This window comes from Pyrgilauda ruficollis, unplaced genomic scaffold (assembly GCF_017590135.1).
Source record: "Pyrgilauda ruficollis isolate IOZ18807 unplaced genomic scaffold, ASM1759013v1 scaffold172, whole genome shotgun sequence".
Lineage (NCBI taxonomy): Eukaryota > Metazoa > Chordata > Aves > Passeriformes > Passeridae > Pyrgilauda > Pyrgilauda ruficollis.
In genome coordinates this window covers 447788-461878 of record NW_024516098.1, presented here as the reverse complement: position 1 = coordinate 461878, position 14091 = coordinate 447788, and the positions used below count along the sequence as shown (strand labels likewise).

Here is a 14091-nt window from a genome sequence, read left to right as displayed (position 1 = left end):
ACCCTTTTTGGGGGCAGTCTGTGAGGGGTGAGGCAAATCACAGATGGGTGTCTCCCATCCCAGCAGGAAATCCCACATTATGGACCCCACAAGGAGCCTCTAGTGCTGAGACTGGGTGGGAGACACGTGGTGAGGGTCAGCCCCAGCTGGTTTTCCAGCCTGGCACACAGGGTGACATTCCAAGAGCGCATAACTCGGGGGGTAAATAACTGGGAGGGCTCCACCTTTCAAAGAGGATGTGCCCCAGGACTGAATTCCCAGGGGATAATTAACAGCTCTTCAGCAGGGAGGTGGGGAGAAGGGAGCCCTTGAATTTTTACTTGAGCTAAGAGCTATTTTTTATTATTATTCCTGTAACTGATGGGGGAAAGGGGGAAAAAAAAGGAAAATTGTGCAGTTATAATTGGAAAGAGTTTGGAGAGGGGTTTATTGAATTATTTACATCTGACAAAGATGAGCCACTATAAACTAACTGTAGCACAAGACCTTTCCATGTTACATAGAGCTGTTAAAGGAAAATGCTTAAATATCATCTAATTTCCAATAAAAACTGCACAAAATCAATGCAGCCTCAGGACAAGTTTATATTTCACCAGGCAGCAGCTTCTAAAGAAGAACTGAGCAGCAGCAGCAGCATCTGCAGAAGTATTTTTGGGGGGGTTAAAGGCATGGGCACAGGCACAGGGACAGGGACTTGTGTGTTGGCAGGGTCAGCCCGACCACAGCCACATAGCTGGGCAGTGCTGTCACCTGGAGAGCTGCAAATATAAACGTGGGGATGTGCTGGGGACAGGGTGGCTCTTTGCAAGGTGGCACCTGGATCCCAGAGAGGGCATTGAAGCTCACACCTCGCTCTGCCCGGGCAGGGATGGTGATCAGGGGGGATGAGGGACCATCAGCCAGGAGAGCCCCCCTCACATGGCTCCAAGGTAGGTTTGGGGCTGTGGTGGCATTGCAACCCCTCAGTCCCACAGCCACGGGGTGCTGGGGGGATGCTGCCATCACAGGGACCCCATTTGAGCTATTTGGGGGGACTAGGAGGGGATGCAAGGTTGGAATCAGCCCCTCTGGAGGAGGCAGTGCTGCGGGCTCCTGCACCACACTGGAGATTTCCTGCAAGGATAATAATGACAGTGATAATAATGACATCCAAGCAAGGTGGTGGTGCCAGGAGCTCTGCACATCTGGATGTTCTACCACAGCCTCGTGGGGCTTTGGGACCAGGAGGGCTGAGGTGTCCCCAGAGTGAGGACTGAGTTATGTGGCAGCTGCACCTGGGGGACAAGCTCTCTGCAAACCCTCCTGCTGCTGTTGTGCCCTCCTTGTGCCAGGAATGAGTTTTCCCAGCAATGGGGAGCTGGAGCAGGCAATGGAAGCTGTTATGAACAGACCCCCTTGATCTGGGGAAGGGAAATGCTGAATGTTTTGTTCAGTGGGATGTGCCCTGCAGGAGAAGGTGCTGGGGATGGATGAGGGTGAGACTACAGGTGCTCCCTCTGAGCCTCTCTGGGGCTGTGCAGGGCCATCCCTGCCGAAGGAAGGACACGGCAGGATGATCCCAGGCTTGGTTTTGCCAGGCTCAGATCCTCAGGGATCACAAAGCTGTGCTGCCAGGGGATGTGCCCAGGGCCCTGCAGCACAGCACTGCCACAGGGGAGCCTTGTGGGGTGTCCTCCAGCGCCCAAACTCGCTGCCTGAAGGCAACAAGTGCTTTTTACAAGCTGTTGGAAAGGGAACATTTCTCTCCACTCCTGCTGTCCCAGGCTGGTTTTAAGCCTGGCCTGGGACTCGAGTGTTTATATGCAGATAGATGCAGATTGAGAAGGGTCACGGGGTGTCTCTGCACACACATCCACACCCCCACCAAGGGAACTAGCCCGGGACTGGCCCACAGGGTCTGCCCTCCCTGCTAAATTTACCCAGGGAGGCAATCCCTGCTCGGGGAAAGTGATCCTTTGGCATGAGGCAGGATTCCTCCACATCACCACGAAAATACGACAGGGTCGCCAGAGACAGGGAAAGCAAGCCAGGGCTCTGGGAATGCCACCCTGAGGTGAATGATACCTGTCTGTGGATCTCCAAAGCTCCTGCTGTGCTGGCTGAAGGAGCCCAGGGATGCCCAGGGGTGTTTGCATACCAGAGCAGTGCTTGGAGGAGGTGGCTCAGGCCATGCCAGAGCAGGGAATGGGCACTGAAAGGCTGGGTGCAGCAAAACAGCAACAAAGTGGGGAAAGCAGAGGGAAAAATGAGGGGCTTTGGAGGCTCCAAACCAACAGAGAGGCTGGGGATGGCCAGGTGGGAATGCTGACCTTGAGTGCAAGGGGAAAAGAAGGAAAAAACAGGGAAGACCACCTAGGGTGGCCTCAAATGAGCTCCCAGTGCTGCTTCCCAAGAGCAGGGGCCTTAGGGGGGTCAATCACCAGGAACCCCTTAGCTCAGCAAGCCCCATCCCTCAAGGACACAGCAGGGAGTTTTGGGGCTCCAGAGATGGGTGTCACCACAGCCACGCTGGGGACACGCACGGGGGAACCTCAGGTGGCCCTGGCAGCACAGGGGTGCTGGCTCGGGAATGCTCAGGATCCCCAGGAAGGTCCCAAAAATTCCTCCCAGCCTCAGGTTGGCTCCACACGGAGGGAACCATGCAGCGTTCCAGCTCTGGTTTGACATCCCAAAATCTGCTTTGACCGGGTTTGTTCCCCGCAGAGGTGGGTGGCGGGGCTGGGAAGGGGAAGCTTTGTCACCCAGAGCCTCCAAGTCACGAGATGCCAGCCTCTATTCTCGTCCCCAGCACGGATCTCTCTGGTAACCTTGAGGAAAGCAGCCTGGGGGAAGTGGGAGCAGGGAATGCTCTGCTGGCATCCAGTGGAGTTTTCTCTCTCCTATACAAGGCACTGTCTGGGGGAGCAGCTTCCCCTGCCAAAGCCCCAGGAGCATTTGTACCACGCTGCAAGGACCATCCCAGCATTCCAGGCTGGGCCAGTAACACGTAGCCCAGATTTTTCCACATTGCAACCACAGGACTGGAATCTCATATGAGCACCTTCATGAAAAAAAGAAATAAAGGGGGGGGGGGGGGGAGGGGAAATCCTCCCAGAGCTCAGAGGACACAAATAAGGTTATTGGGGATTGACAGCAGTTGACTAAATTCCTTTTTTTTGTTTTTTTTTTAGTTTCCTAAACACTAGGCACCATTTTCCTCCCAGCCTAAACACCTCTGTCCCAAGTTGGAGCCTCCAAAAAATCCAGCAATTTAATCCAAGAGGTGCTGGTGCAGCATGGCCCAGTGACCACCTGACCCTCATTGCACCCCGTCTCCATCATGCTCCAAGCCCTCTGCAGTTATAAATACTCCACAACAGAGCCTGGACTGGATTACAATTAGGCAGTGAGCCAAGAGGATGGAACCAATAGGATATAAAAGCCTGGCCATGCCCCCAGGCAGGACCTGCACACCAGGAAGCACTGGCATGAGTGAGGCACCAGGAGCTGGGACAGGAAAGCTGAGGATTTCCTCCAAGTTGGACTTGGAGCATCCCTTGGCACCTCGTGCTCCCATCGCCAGGTTCTACACAGCCCTGGTCACGGGAGACCTGAGGAGCCTGCAGCTCCTGACTGACAGATACCACCAAGATGTCAACCTGGTCTTTGAGATCAGTAAAAACCAGCTGGAGTGGCAGGTGAAAAGCCAAGCCTCTTATGGACTCTCAGGTACTTTTCCTTTGAAGGCCAGGCCAGGAGAATGAAATCAGTGTGTGTTTGCTAACCCTAAACAGGAGAGGGGCAGTGCATCTCGGTGCCTTAAGTGTGCCCAAGGTTTCTGGTTAGCCCACAGTTCTGACCATTAATATTCATCACTTTTATATTTTCTTGTCTTCTGCACCTACTAACCCAGTGGAAGAGTCAGGTTTGTGCATCTCCGTGATTTCCTCAGGCTGGGATTAGACACCCTGTATTTTGGGAATGCTTTCAGAGAGGGCTCGCAGCCCACATTCCTCATGGTGCTATCAGGAGGGATCAGATGCCCCCAGGATGGTGGTGCCTCCTGAGGTGATGCTCCCCATGGCCCCAGGTGCTCAGGAGACGGTCCAGGAGGTCCTGGAGCTGCTGAGAAACACAGTTCCTCTCTCTGGGTACTCCCAAACCCAGCACATCCCAAGCCCAGCCCTCCAACACGCTCCCACCTGCCTTGGGTGCCCTCACTCCCAGCAAAGTCAGCTTTTCCTTTCCTGGGGAATTCCTGGGCTGCCTTTAGCTCCTGCCAGCCACTGCAGATGGGGCTGTGTGCCCTGGTGGCCAGCAGGGCATTGGCTTGCCCACCTGGTTCCACCTGAAATCCCACTCCTGGAGGAGCACACAGCGAGGGGGTTTTGTTTCCCCTCCTTCCAACTGCAGTCAGAGCCATGGAGCACAACCAGTCCCTACAGCTGCCAGAGAAAAAGGGGAAAAGCCCTGTCAGGAGCTGCTCCAGCCCCCAGGCTGCTGGGAAGAGGATGGGAATGCAGGGGCAGGACTAAACCAGGTGCAATCAGAGCCCCATTTATTGTATTTGCTGGGAATGTCCTGATGAAGGCAGGAATGATGAGTCTGACTCTGTGTTCTCAGAAGGCTAATTTATTGCTTTATGATACTATATTATATTAAAGAATACTATACTAAAGAATACAGAGAAGATACTTACAGAATGCTGAAAGATAATAATGAAAATTTGTGACTCTTCAGAGTCCTGACACAGCTTGGCCCTGATTGGCCATTGAGTCAAAATAATTCAGACCAGAATCCAATGGAACAATCACCTGTGGGTAAACAATCTCCAAACACATTCCACATGAGCACAACACAGGAGAAGCAAATGAGATAAGAATTGTTTTCCTTTTTCTCTGAGGCCTCTCAGCTTCCCAGGAGAAAAATCCTGGGCGAAGGGATTTTCCAGAGAATCTGCACAAGCACCCAACTCAACTCCAGTGCCCAGAATCTTGTGACTGCCAGCCGACAGTCCCGATACTCACACACCTGGATTCAACTGGTCAGTGAATCAAAACACTCACACCAGAATCCAATTGCCAGCTCCCCTCAGGTAAACAATCTTCCACGATGCACTCCACTTGTGAGCAACGCAGGAGCAGTAAATGAGATAAGAATTGTTTTTTCTTTCTCTGAGGTTCAGAGAATGTGAATCCCAGAAATATCCTTGGGAAATTGTGCCTTGCTTTTCTCCGTGAAGAGAAATGCGGCTACAACACTCCATTCCAAGAAGGCTTCAAATTGGTTTTATTCTAGCATGCATGCTTTTTATACACTCTTACAAAGCTCAGAAGTTTACTCATTGGTTAGAAGAGACAAACAAAGTGATTATTGGAATGGGCAGTTGCAGGTTTCTCTTATTTATTCTCTTATTTATCCTTTTTTCTTTCTTGGTTTGTCTGTCAACAACCTTGGTAGGAAATTCTTTCAGGGGCAAATGTGGATCCTCTTATCAAACACAGATCCCCTTATCAAACATGAATCCTCTTCTCAAACTTCTCCCTGGCTCACAGAAGTTGCTGTAAAACCTCTTCCACCCAAGCCTTCCAATCCAAACTCTTCTGGCATTCCATGACAACCTCGCTGTGCATCCCCTGTGCGCACAGCCCGGGAGTTTTGCCTGTGGAAGGCAAAAAAGATGCCATGAAGCAAAAAAAGATGCCATGATCCATAGCAAGGCTTCTCTCACGTTCCCATGTCTCCCCACTGCCACAGCAGAGACAAAAAGGGCATTTTGGTGCCAGGCACATTGCACAGCCAAAGTCTTCTCCCCATGGACAGGAGCAGCCCAGCCTCAGCCTTTCCTTGCTCCTCTTTCCTGACTATTTCCCCTAAAATCAGTAAGTCCTGCAGCCCAGATCCAGCACGCTTCCCCAAGAGATGCTCAGGATGGGTTTATGGGATGTGGAGCAATGCTCCCACCCCCTCACCCCACACAAGGGATCCCCCTTGGTTCACAGGCAGGGCTGAGCTCCTCCATGTGTGCCCACATCCCACCCTCCATCAGCATCAGACAGATGAGCATAAAAATTTCCTGGAAAAATATGGAAAAACACAGCAAAATATGTTTCTGTAGGACTTTAGGTGCCTGCATAGCTAGACACACGGAATGAGGATATTTCCTTTTTTTTTTTTTTATAAAGAGCTCAGCCACTTGATATTTTCCTGATGAAACTGCTTAGGGCCACAGTGAATTCCATCACCTGCCAGCTTCCCTGAAAAGCTAGCCTGGCTTCCATCCTCTGCCCTCCAGGCAGGCAAGATTACCTGGAGGTAGGTGGTGGAAGCGAGGTTCCAGCATGTCACAGACCACGACACAGGGAGAGAGTTCTGGAGAAGGGAAGCAGCCAGAGAGGGAAAGGTTTGATCTCTGCTTATCAGTAAGAGTCTCTGCAAGATGTCCAAAAATCAGGTGTTAGTCAACTTCTGGTTCAGCCAAAAAAATCTAGGGATGAATCCCAGGCATCCTTGGTGCCGTGAGGGCTGGAAGGAGCAGGGTGGGAAAGGGAGGATGCTGCAGGCAAGAGCTGGCTTTAATTCCTTCACCTGAGCTCCCTTTGCACCTTCAACCTCATCCTCCAGCCCCATCCTAAACCCCAGTGCTTCCCTGATTTTAGGCTTCTCCCCCTGAAGAGATGGGGCCACCAAACCACCCCAGGGTGTGCAGAAGATCTCCTGGACCTCAGTGGTCCAGGTGCCCTGGCTTTGCTTCCAAGCTTGGAAAAAAATACTATTTTATGTAGATGTATTAGAAAACGGATCTGCTCTCACTGATTTGCATGTTCCGTTCCCTTGGAAGGTGGAGGGGGCTGGCAGGTGAGCCAGCTCAGCCACCACGGGGATCAGACAGCCCCGAGGTGGCAACAGCTGAGTTGTAAGGCCTGGAATATTGGGGCTTTATAATGGAAATGCTGCGAGCCCCTTCACTACGGCGCCCGGCGCTACGGGGGCTTCTACAATAACTGAGCCAACTCCCTTGAAAGATCAAAAATTAATAGACATTTCAGACAGGGTTTGAGGTTTCGACCACTGCTTTTTCAATAGCAAAGACTTTGCTAAAGTTAGAGACTGAGGAGGTCAAGCTTTGGGTAACACAAACATTTCCTCTTTGATTAGGGGGAGACTACTTTACCTCGCCTCCTTTTTTTTTATTTTATTATTTTTTTCGTTGAGTAGTAGATTTTAGGTCATCCTTAATTTTTTACTGACAACAAAGAGCAGGTCATTGACCTACATAGAGAGCTATTTTATTTTTCTCCCTCTCGATAACAATGGCCAGAACACCTATGTGCCAGGTTCTTCTGTATTCCCATATACTCGGCAATTCACCATGGGGGCAGGACTTAAAACCTTTGAGCCTCTCAGTGACTGGGATAAAAAAAAATTATCTGGGCTTCCTTCCAGCCATTTGAGCTTCAGAATCCATGAGATTTCAACAAAAAGGATATCAGAGCTTTAATCTAGGAGCTTTTTGAAGAGATGGAAAAAAAAAAGTTCCAGTAAAGTTCAGTCTTACCTTCTTCACTTTAGGAGCTGTTCATGCCAACGTCGGCCTATTTAGTAGAGTTCCTCTCCTTGACCTCTTTTTTACAGCCGAGATAATTAACATGGTGGGGTAAGATGAGTCTCTAAATTCACTGCACTCTCTCCCTGGCGCTCTCCCTTTTCCCTCTTAAAGCTGGGGATGATTAAAGGAGCCTGCCTTTATTGGCACCCCGAAAAAAAAAATAAAATAAAAATAATTGAGGGGGAGAGGAAGAGCCTCGGCGGCGGGGAGGGGAGGGGAGAGCGGGCGTGGGGCTCTGGGCAGGCACTGGCAGGGATGCAGGACACAGCTCCTGCCTCCCATCACGGCAGGAAGGGATGCTGAACATCTGCAGAGCCCTCCTTCCGATCTCCCTGAATGTCCCAGGCTTCCCTCGTGGCCAGGGAGAGCCTGCCTGGAAAGGAATTCCCCTTCTCCAGCCTCGCACTGGAAAGAGCTCGGCAAGGAAAGAGCTCTGGGAAGCCAAGGGATGGGACAGGAAGGTGTCACCCCTGCTTCCAGATGAGCAATTCCCTTCTCCGAGCCTTCCCTCCAACATGGGAGCTGGAAGCAGAGTTCTCCACCTCCTCCAAGCCCCCAGAGCCAAGGGATGGGGGATGAAGGATGGGATGGGTCAATGCAGGAGCTCAGGCAGCGTCCAAGGGGCACTGGGATAGGGAGCAAGCACCAGGGACAGGGGGAATGGGAGGGATGAGCAGGAAACAGGAGATGAGCAGGAAGGCAGGAGCCTAAAAAGGTCAAGACAAGACAAGGAGCCAAGCCCAGGCACCCTCCAGCTGTTCCAGCATCACCCTGGGCACTCTGCCCTGGGGCTGTGGGAAAGCAGCACTGCAAGGGGAAAAAAGCCCAGGGATATGAAAAGCCAGCGTTTAGCATCATCTAGTGCTAAACCTCATCCTCTGCTCCGTTCTGCCTTGCTAAATACAGCACTCGGAGCGCTTGGAGCCATGGTTTTGGGAAGCTGGGCAAGAGCAGCTCCTGAGTGGGTCCTGACAGAAAGATAAAGAGCCCAGGAGCAGCCACGGGGCTGGCCCTGCCCTCTGAGACGTGACAGGATGAGGGATTTCACAGACAGACCTCGCTCCGACCCCGACGACGGGAGGAAAAACAAACAGGAGGTTTTTCCTTAAGGAAACTGGGGCCTGAGCGGGTTCTTGGGACGGGATTTTCCCTGCAGCCTCCGCTGCCCCAATCTCCTGCTCCTCCTGCTGGTTGTTCTTCACATCCCATTCCTAACAAATCCCGCTTTCCCAGCCTGGGTGGTTTCCATCCCAGCCAGTGGGAGCATAAGGAGGGTGGTGGGCTCATCCTGCCCTGACTCTCTGATGGGTGAAGAAATTTTAAAAAAAAAAATCAATCCCAAATAATTTTCTGCCATTCCATTTGATCCAGGAGCCCAGGACAGGGCGAAGGTGGAGCACCAGCACCACTCACCCCAAATTTCCTTTACCTTAAGAAATGACTTGCCCAAGCAAGGGGATGTCACCCATCACCTGCAAACGGGTTGGGAATGGCTTGGAAGTGAGTTTAAATTAGTCGAAATTAGGCACCAGGCTGGATGGAAAAAAAAGTTACTTGTTTTGCCACCGAATTTCTGCTGAGATAAACGGAAAGCTGAACTCAGCGTGCTCTTTCAGTATTACCAGGAGATTGGAGAGGAGCCCTTGAAAAAGCAGCAAGCCATTGCTGGGCCTTATTTAATGTGATTTTGGTCCATTCTGGTGGCAACAACCGGGCTGTGAATGAACATACAGGAAGCCAGAAACGCTGGGGAAGTGTTGGAGCTCATGAATTCATCAACAGAGAGATTTTAGAGGTTAACAAGAGCATCTACCCAGAACCTGCCAATGCCCAGATATCCAAACAGGAGACAAATGCATCTCCCAGGCTCCCACCCTTTCCATTCACTGGAAGAGAACTTCTCTTGTTCATAACTCCCTGCCAACATTCCCTCTGTGCCAAGGGAGGAGCACCCAGGGGGAAAATCCAGTATAAAGAGGCTTGGGTTCCTTCCAGCACTTGATAACCAAAAAGAAAAACCCCTCCAGGGATGCAGCCTCTGGGAAGGATGGTCCTTCCACAAGGGAATATTTGGGAGGTGTAGCAGGAGATGAAGAGGAACTGAGCTCCCAGGGTGGGATTCTCTGTAAGGGAAAAGCCCAGGGCACAGCGAGGATTGGAAATCTTCAGCAGGTGGAAATCTTCACCCTGGGCACTCTTGCCCAAACCAGGGCACTGTTTGTGCCAAGGCACAGCAGCCTCTTTGTCTGGAAATGCTTTAAGCATGATCTACCCCCAAAAAAAGAGGAAAAGCAGAACAAAAGGGGATTTTTCTCAGGGCGAGGCTGCTGCATTTTTGCAGCCAAGTCAGCAATATTTTTTCCCATTTTTCCCTGCAGAACCATCATTGGTTTGCCCTGAATGTGTCGTTTTAGGGTGCAGAGCTACCTGTGACATCAGGATTAAGCTGCTCTGGAGAGACCCCAAGAGAATAATCATAATCAGGGCTACAAACTCCCTGCTGACAAGGATGGCCAAGACCAGCAAAAGAGACTGAGTGTCTGAGTGATCCCCTCCAACAGCAGCCAGCGAGCCCCAAAAAAGCCTCAGGGAGACAAAACTCTCCTGGAGAAAGGGATTCAGCATCCTAGTGCAAAAAATTAAATTGGAAAGTAGGGACGTGAGGATTTTGGGAATGGCACAATCCCACCTAAATCCACTCTCAGACAGCTACACCCCCAGTAGAACATCCATGGTGGAGCCTCTGGTGAGGGCTGGCACCTCTGGGAGGTACAGGAAAAGATCCTGAAGGGATTTTTTTCTGGCATCTCAGGCTTGAGGTGCACGGGAAAAGCAGGCCAGGGAGGTGTTTGTAGATTCTGCACTGCCAAGGACAGTGAAAATCCTCCCAGCAAATCCCTGGGGAGGTGATGAGGCAGGTGCAGAAAAGTCAAGTATATTATTAGTAGTAGTATTAGCTCATTATTTTATTATTGACATTTTTCCCACACACATTAGCATTCCTGTGGGCCAGGAAAAACAAGCAATATCCTGGTGCTGTCCTTCCTCCCTGAGGTTCCTCTTCTTCCCCATCCCCGCTGCTGGAAGGATCAGGCTGGGACTTCTCTGCCCCTCGTGCTCTTCTGTGTCAGCCCAGAGCCTCAGCCAGGGCTCCAGTGACACCTGAGCTGCAACAAAAGATGAAAATTAGAGAGGCAGAAGGGGTTAAATATGGTGCTCCTCCCCTGGACTCCACTGTCCCCATGGGTCCCTCCCAGCTCAGGATTTTCCGTGGTTCTGTGAAAACACAATCCTCTGTAGCAGAAGCGCAACACAGGTGTTGGGGTCCCTCCAAGGGAGAAGGAAAATCCATTTTTATATCCAAGCAAGTGGGGCTAGGATGGTCAAGGGGTTCAGGAATGGTCAGGGATGGTCAAGGATGGTGCAGGGCAGTCAGGGTAGTCAAAGATGGTCAAGGACACTCAGGTTGATCAAGGTGGTCAGGGATGGTCAGGGTGGTCAAGGATAGTTGAAGACAGTCAAGGATGGTTGAGAATGGTCAAGGTATTCAAGGATGGTCAAGATAGCTAAGGACAGTCTGGGATGGTCAAGGATGGGCAAGGATAGTCAAGGATGATCAAGATGGCAAAGGACAGTCTGGGATGATCAAGGATGGTCAAGGATAGTCAAGGATGGTCAAGATGGCAAAGGACAGTCTGGGATGGTCAAGGATGGTCAAGGATGGTCAAGGATAGTCAAGGATGGTCAAGATGGCTAAGGACAGTCTGGGATGGTCAAGGAGGGTCAAGGTATTCAAGGACAGTCCAGGATGGTCATCCATGCATGACTCCGGTCAAGGGGCAGAGGGAGATATGGCCCAAACCACCTCTGCCCTCAGTGTGGAGGGCACCAGGGCACAGTGCCACCCTGCCCAGCCTGTGCTGCTCCCTCCCAAAATCCCCGAGTGCCACAACCCCAGCTCCAGCACGACTTCCCCCCTCACCCCACACCACCTCCCACCCCACCATCCCTCATGGCTCCACCCACACCACCCCTAAACCCCCGTCCTGAAACCCCTTCCCGCAGGTGTGCCAAGCTCCTGCTGATGCGCGGGGCGGCCGTGGAGCTGCCGAGCGAGGCGGGAGGGGACACGGCCCTGCACGTGGCCGCCAGGCACCGTCTCTGCCACCACGCCCGCCTCTACCTGCGGCGCCGCACCCGCGTCGACGCCCGCAACGCGCGCCAGGAGACGGCGCTGGGCGTGCTCTGCGGGCAGGCCCCGGGCGACGGCGACCATTCCCTGCAGCTTTTCCAGCTGCTGCTGGGCCACGGCGCCGACGTGGAGGCCCGGGATGAGAGCTGGAGGCGGCCCTTGCACCGGGCCTGCGGGGCGGCCGACGCCGAGCTGGTGCTGCTGCGGCGCGGCGCGGCGCCGACGCCAACGCCGTCGACTAGGACGGCGTGTCCCCGCTGGGCTAGGCCCTGCAGGGCGCTGCCTCCCGCCCGGAGCTGCGGCCCCACCTCAGCGTGAGGCTGCTGCTCAACCACGGCTCCCGGAAGATTTGGCCCCCAGCCTTCGTCAAGGAACCGGCCCCGAAATGGCGCCCGGAGAGCGCCTCGCACGCGCGGCCTTGAGGTTGGGAGATCTGGGACGTGTAAAGGCGGCAGGGTGGGAGAATTTGGGAGAGCTTCCGTGTCTGGCAGGGAGAGGGGACGGTGGGGATGGGGAGTGGTGGAAGTGAAGGCCCAGCAGAAGGGCAGGAGGGAGCTAGGGCGGCTCAGAGGGGGTTTTCCCTGCCTAGGGAATATCAGAGACAGGCCTGGCTCACGAGCTGCATCGTAGCTCTGCGTTCCATTGATTTTACATCAAACCATAAAGAAAATATTATCCTGCCTTGTCAGGCACAAGCCAAAAATGTAAATAAGGAGTGAGGAAGAAGAGCCTCAGCAGGGCGGGGCTTCCCACTGCTCCGAAAGATGCCAGGAGAAACCCCACGCCTGCCCCATCCCGACACGGAGCTATCCCAGCCTGGAGCGGGGTGGGGTGGGACAAACCCTGGCTGCAGCAGGTGGCTGTTGTCCCCTCTGGCCCTGCCTCGGTGTCTGAGCCCTCCCATGTTCCTGGACAGGTGCTGAAATCCTGCACAGCCATGCCGGAGGTCATCGAGGTCCTCTTCAACTCCTACTCCCAAATCCCGGTGTCCCAGGAGTGGGCCAAGGCCGTGCCAGAGGAGGTGTTCCAGGTGAGGCAGCTCTGCTGGCTTGAGACCCAAGGAGGGGGTTTTCCCCACAGAACAGGGGTTTATTTTCCCCACAGAACTGGGGTTTATTTTCCCCACAGAACTGGGGTTTATTTTCCCCACAGAACTGGGGTTTATTTTCCCCACAGACTGGTTTTCCCCCCCCACCCAGACTTCACTGGATGGAGGAAAACCAAAAGGAATATTCCCTAGAGCAGCACCACACACCTGATCCCTCCATGTTTGCACCCCTTCAGCTCCACCATCCTCAGTCCCCGCATCCCTGCCCCAGCCTGCCATAAAATCCACTCTCAGCCTCTGCAAGTGAGCCTGGAGCCAGAGCACTTCCCAGCAGGAGCCCACATCCCTCGTTTTGGTTGGGAAAAGCTCCTCCTTGGATGTGCAACAGGTACAGCCAGCCCACTCTGGTGATTTGGGATGGCTCCTGGCCCCACAGGCTGTGAGGGACAGCTGGAATGCAAACAAAGCCTTCAGGGTGCTCTGAGGAATGGGAGAAAGGATTTCTTCCCAAAATTAAGGAAAGGCCGAGGCTGCACAGCCCAATCCTGCTTTGTTCCCTCAGGAACAGGCTCTCTTCTACATCAGCTTTCTGTGGGATGCTGCTGCACCCTCCCCGAGGCTGGCTTTCCCCAAGGTGCTTCCACAGGAGAATTCCAGACCACAAGGTCCCAGTTCCACAGGAGAATTCCAGAATCCCTCACCCACCCTTTCCCTGTGTCAGTGGCCAGACCCCACACCCACAGCCACGCCTGGGCTCCTTCCCTCATTCCCTTCATCCCTAAACACCTCCAGCTTCTCTGGCAGCCAGCAGAGGTGCCAGCCCGGGTGGGTGACACCGGCGTTGTCCCCCCTCTGCAGCAGCACCCGCCATTCTACCAGTCCCGCCCGGAGCCTGCAGCACCTGTGCCGTGCCACCATCCGGGCACACTGTGGGGACAAGTGCCACTCCCTCATCCCCCTGCTGCCCCTGCCCGGGGCCCTGCGGGAATTCCTGCTGCTGGAGCCCCAGGGAGTGGTGCTGTGAGGGAGCAGATCCAGGAGCAGACCCAGGAGCAGATCCAGGAGCATCCGTGCCATGAGGGGCGCCGCTTGCCGTGGCTGTTTTCCCAGGACTAAAATGTGCTTTTGGCTGGAAATTTGTATAGTTTTTTTGGGGTGTTTCCCCCCTTCTAATTGTGCTTTAAGTAGATTATAAAGAGTAATAAAATGATTAGTGGCTGGTAGGAATAATGCTGATTATGGAGGATCCCTGCAAAGCAGCGG

The 14091-nt window shown here is 53.2% G+C and overlaps 1 protein-coding gene across 1 annotated transcript; it reads left to right on the top strand.

Annotated features, from left to right (window-relative positions):
- Positions 1-3467: 3467 nt before the first annotated feature.
- ASB18 (ankyrin repeat and SOCS box containing 18) lies at positions 3468-13852 on the top strand. Its single transcript, XM_041464158.1, is given in 7 exon segments — positions 3468-3708; positions 4070-4130; positions 11654-11982; positions 11985-12157; positions 12697-12810; positions 13687-13709; positions 13711-13852. Coding segments are annotated over 7 exon segments (1083 nt in total).
- Positions 13853-14091: the final 239 nt, after the last annotated feature.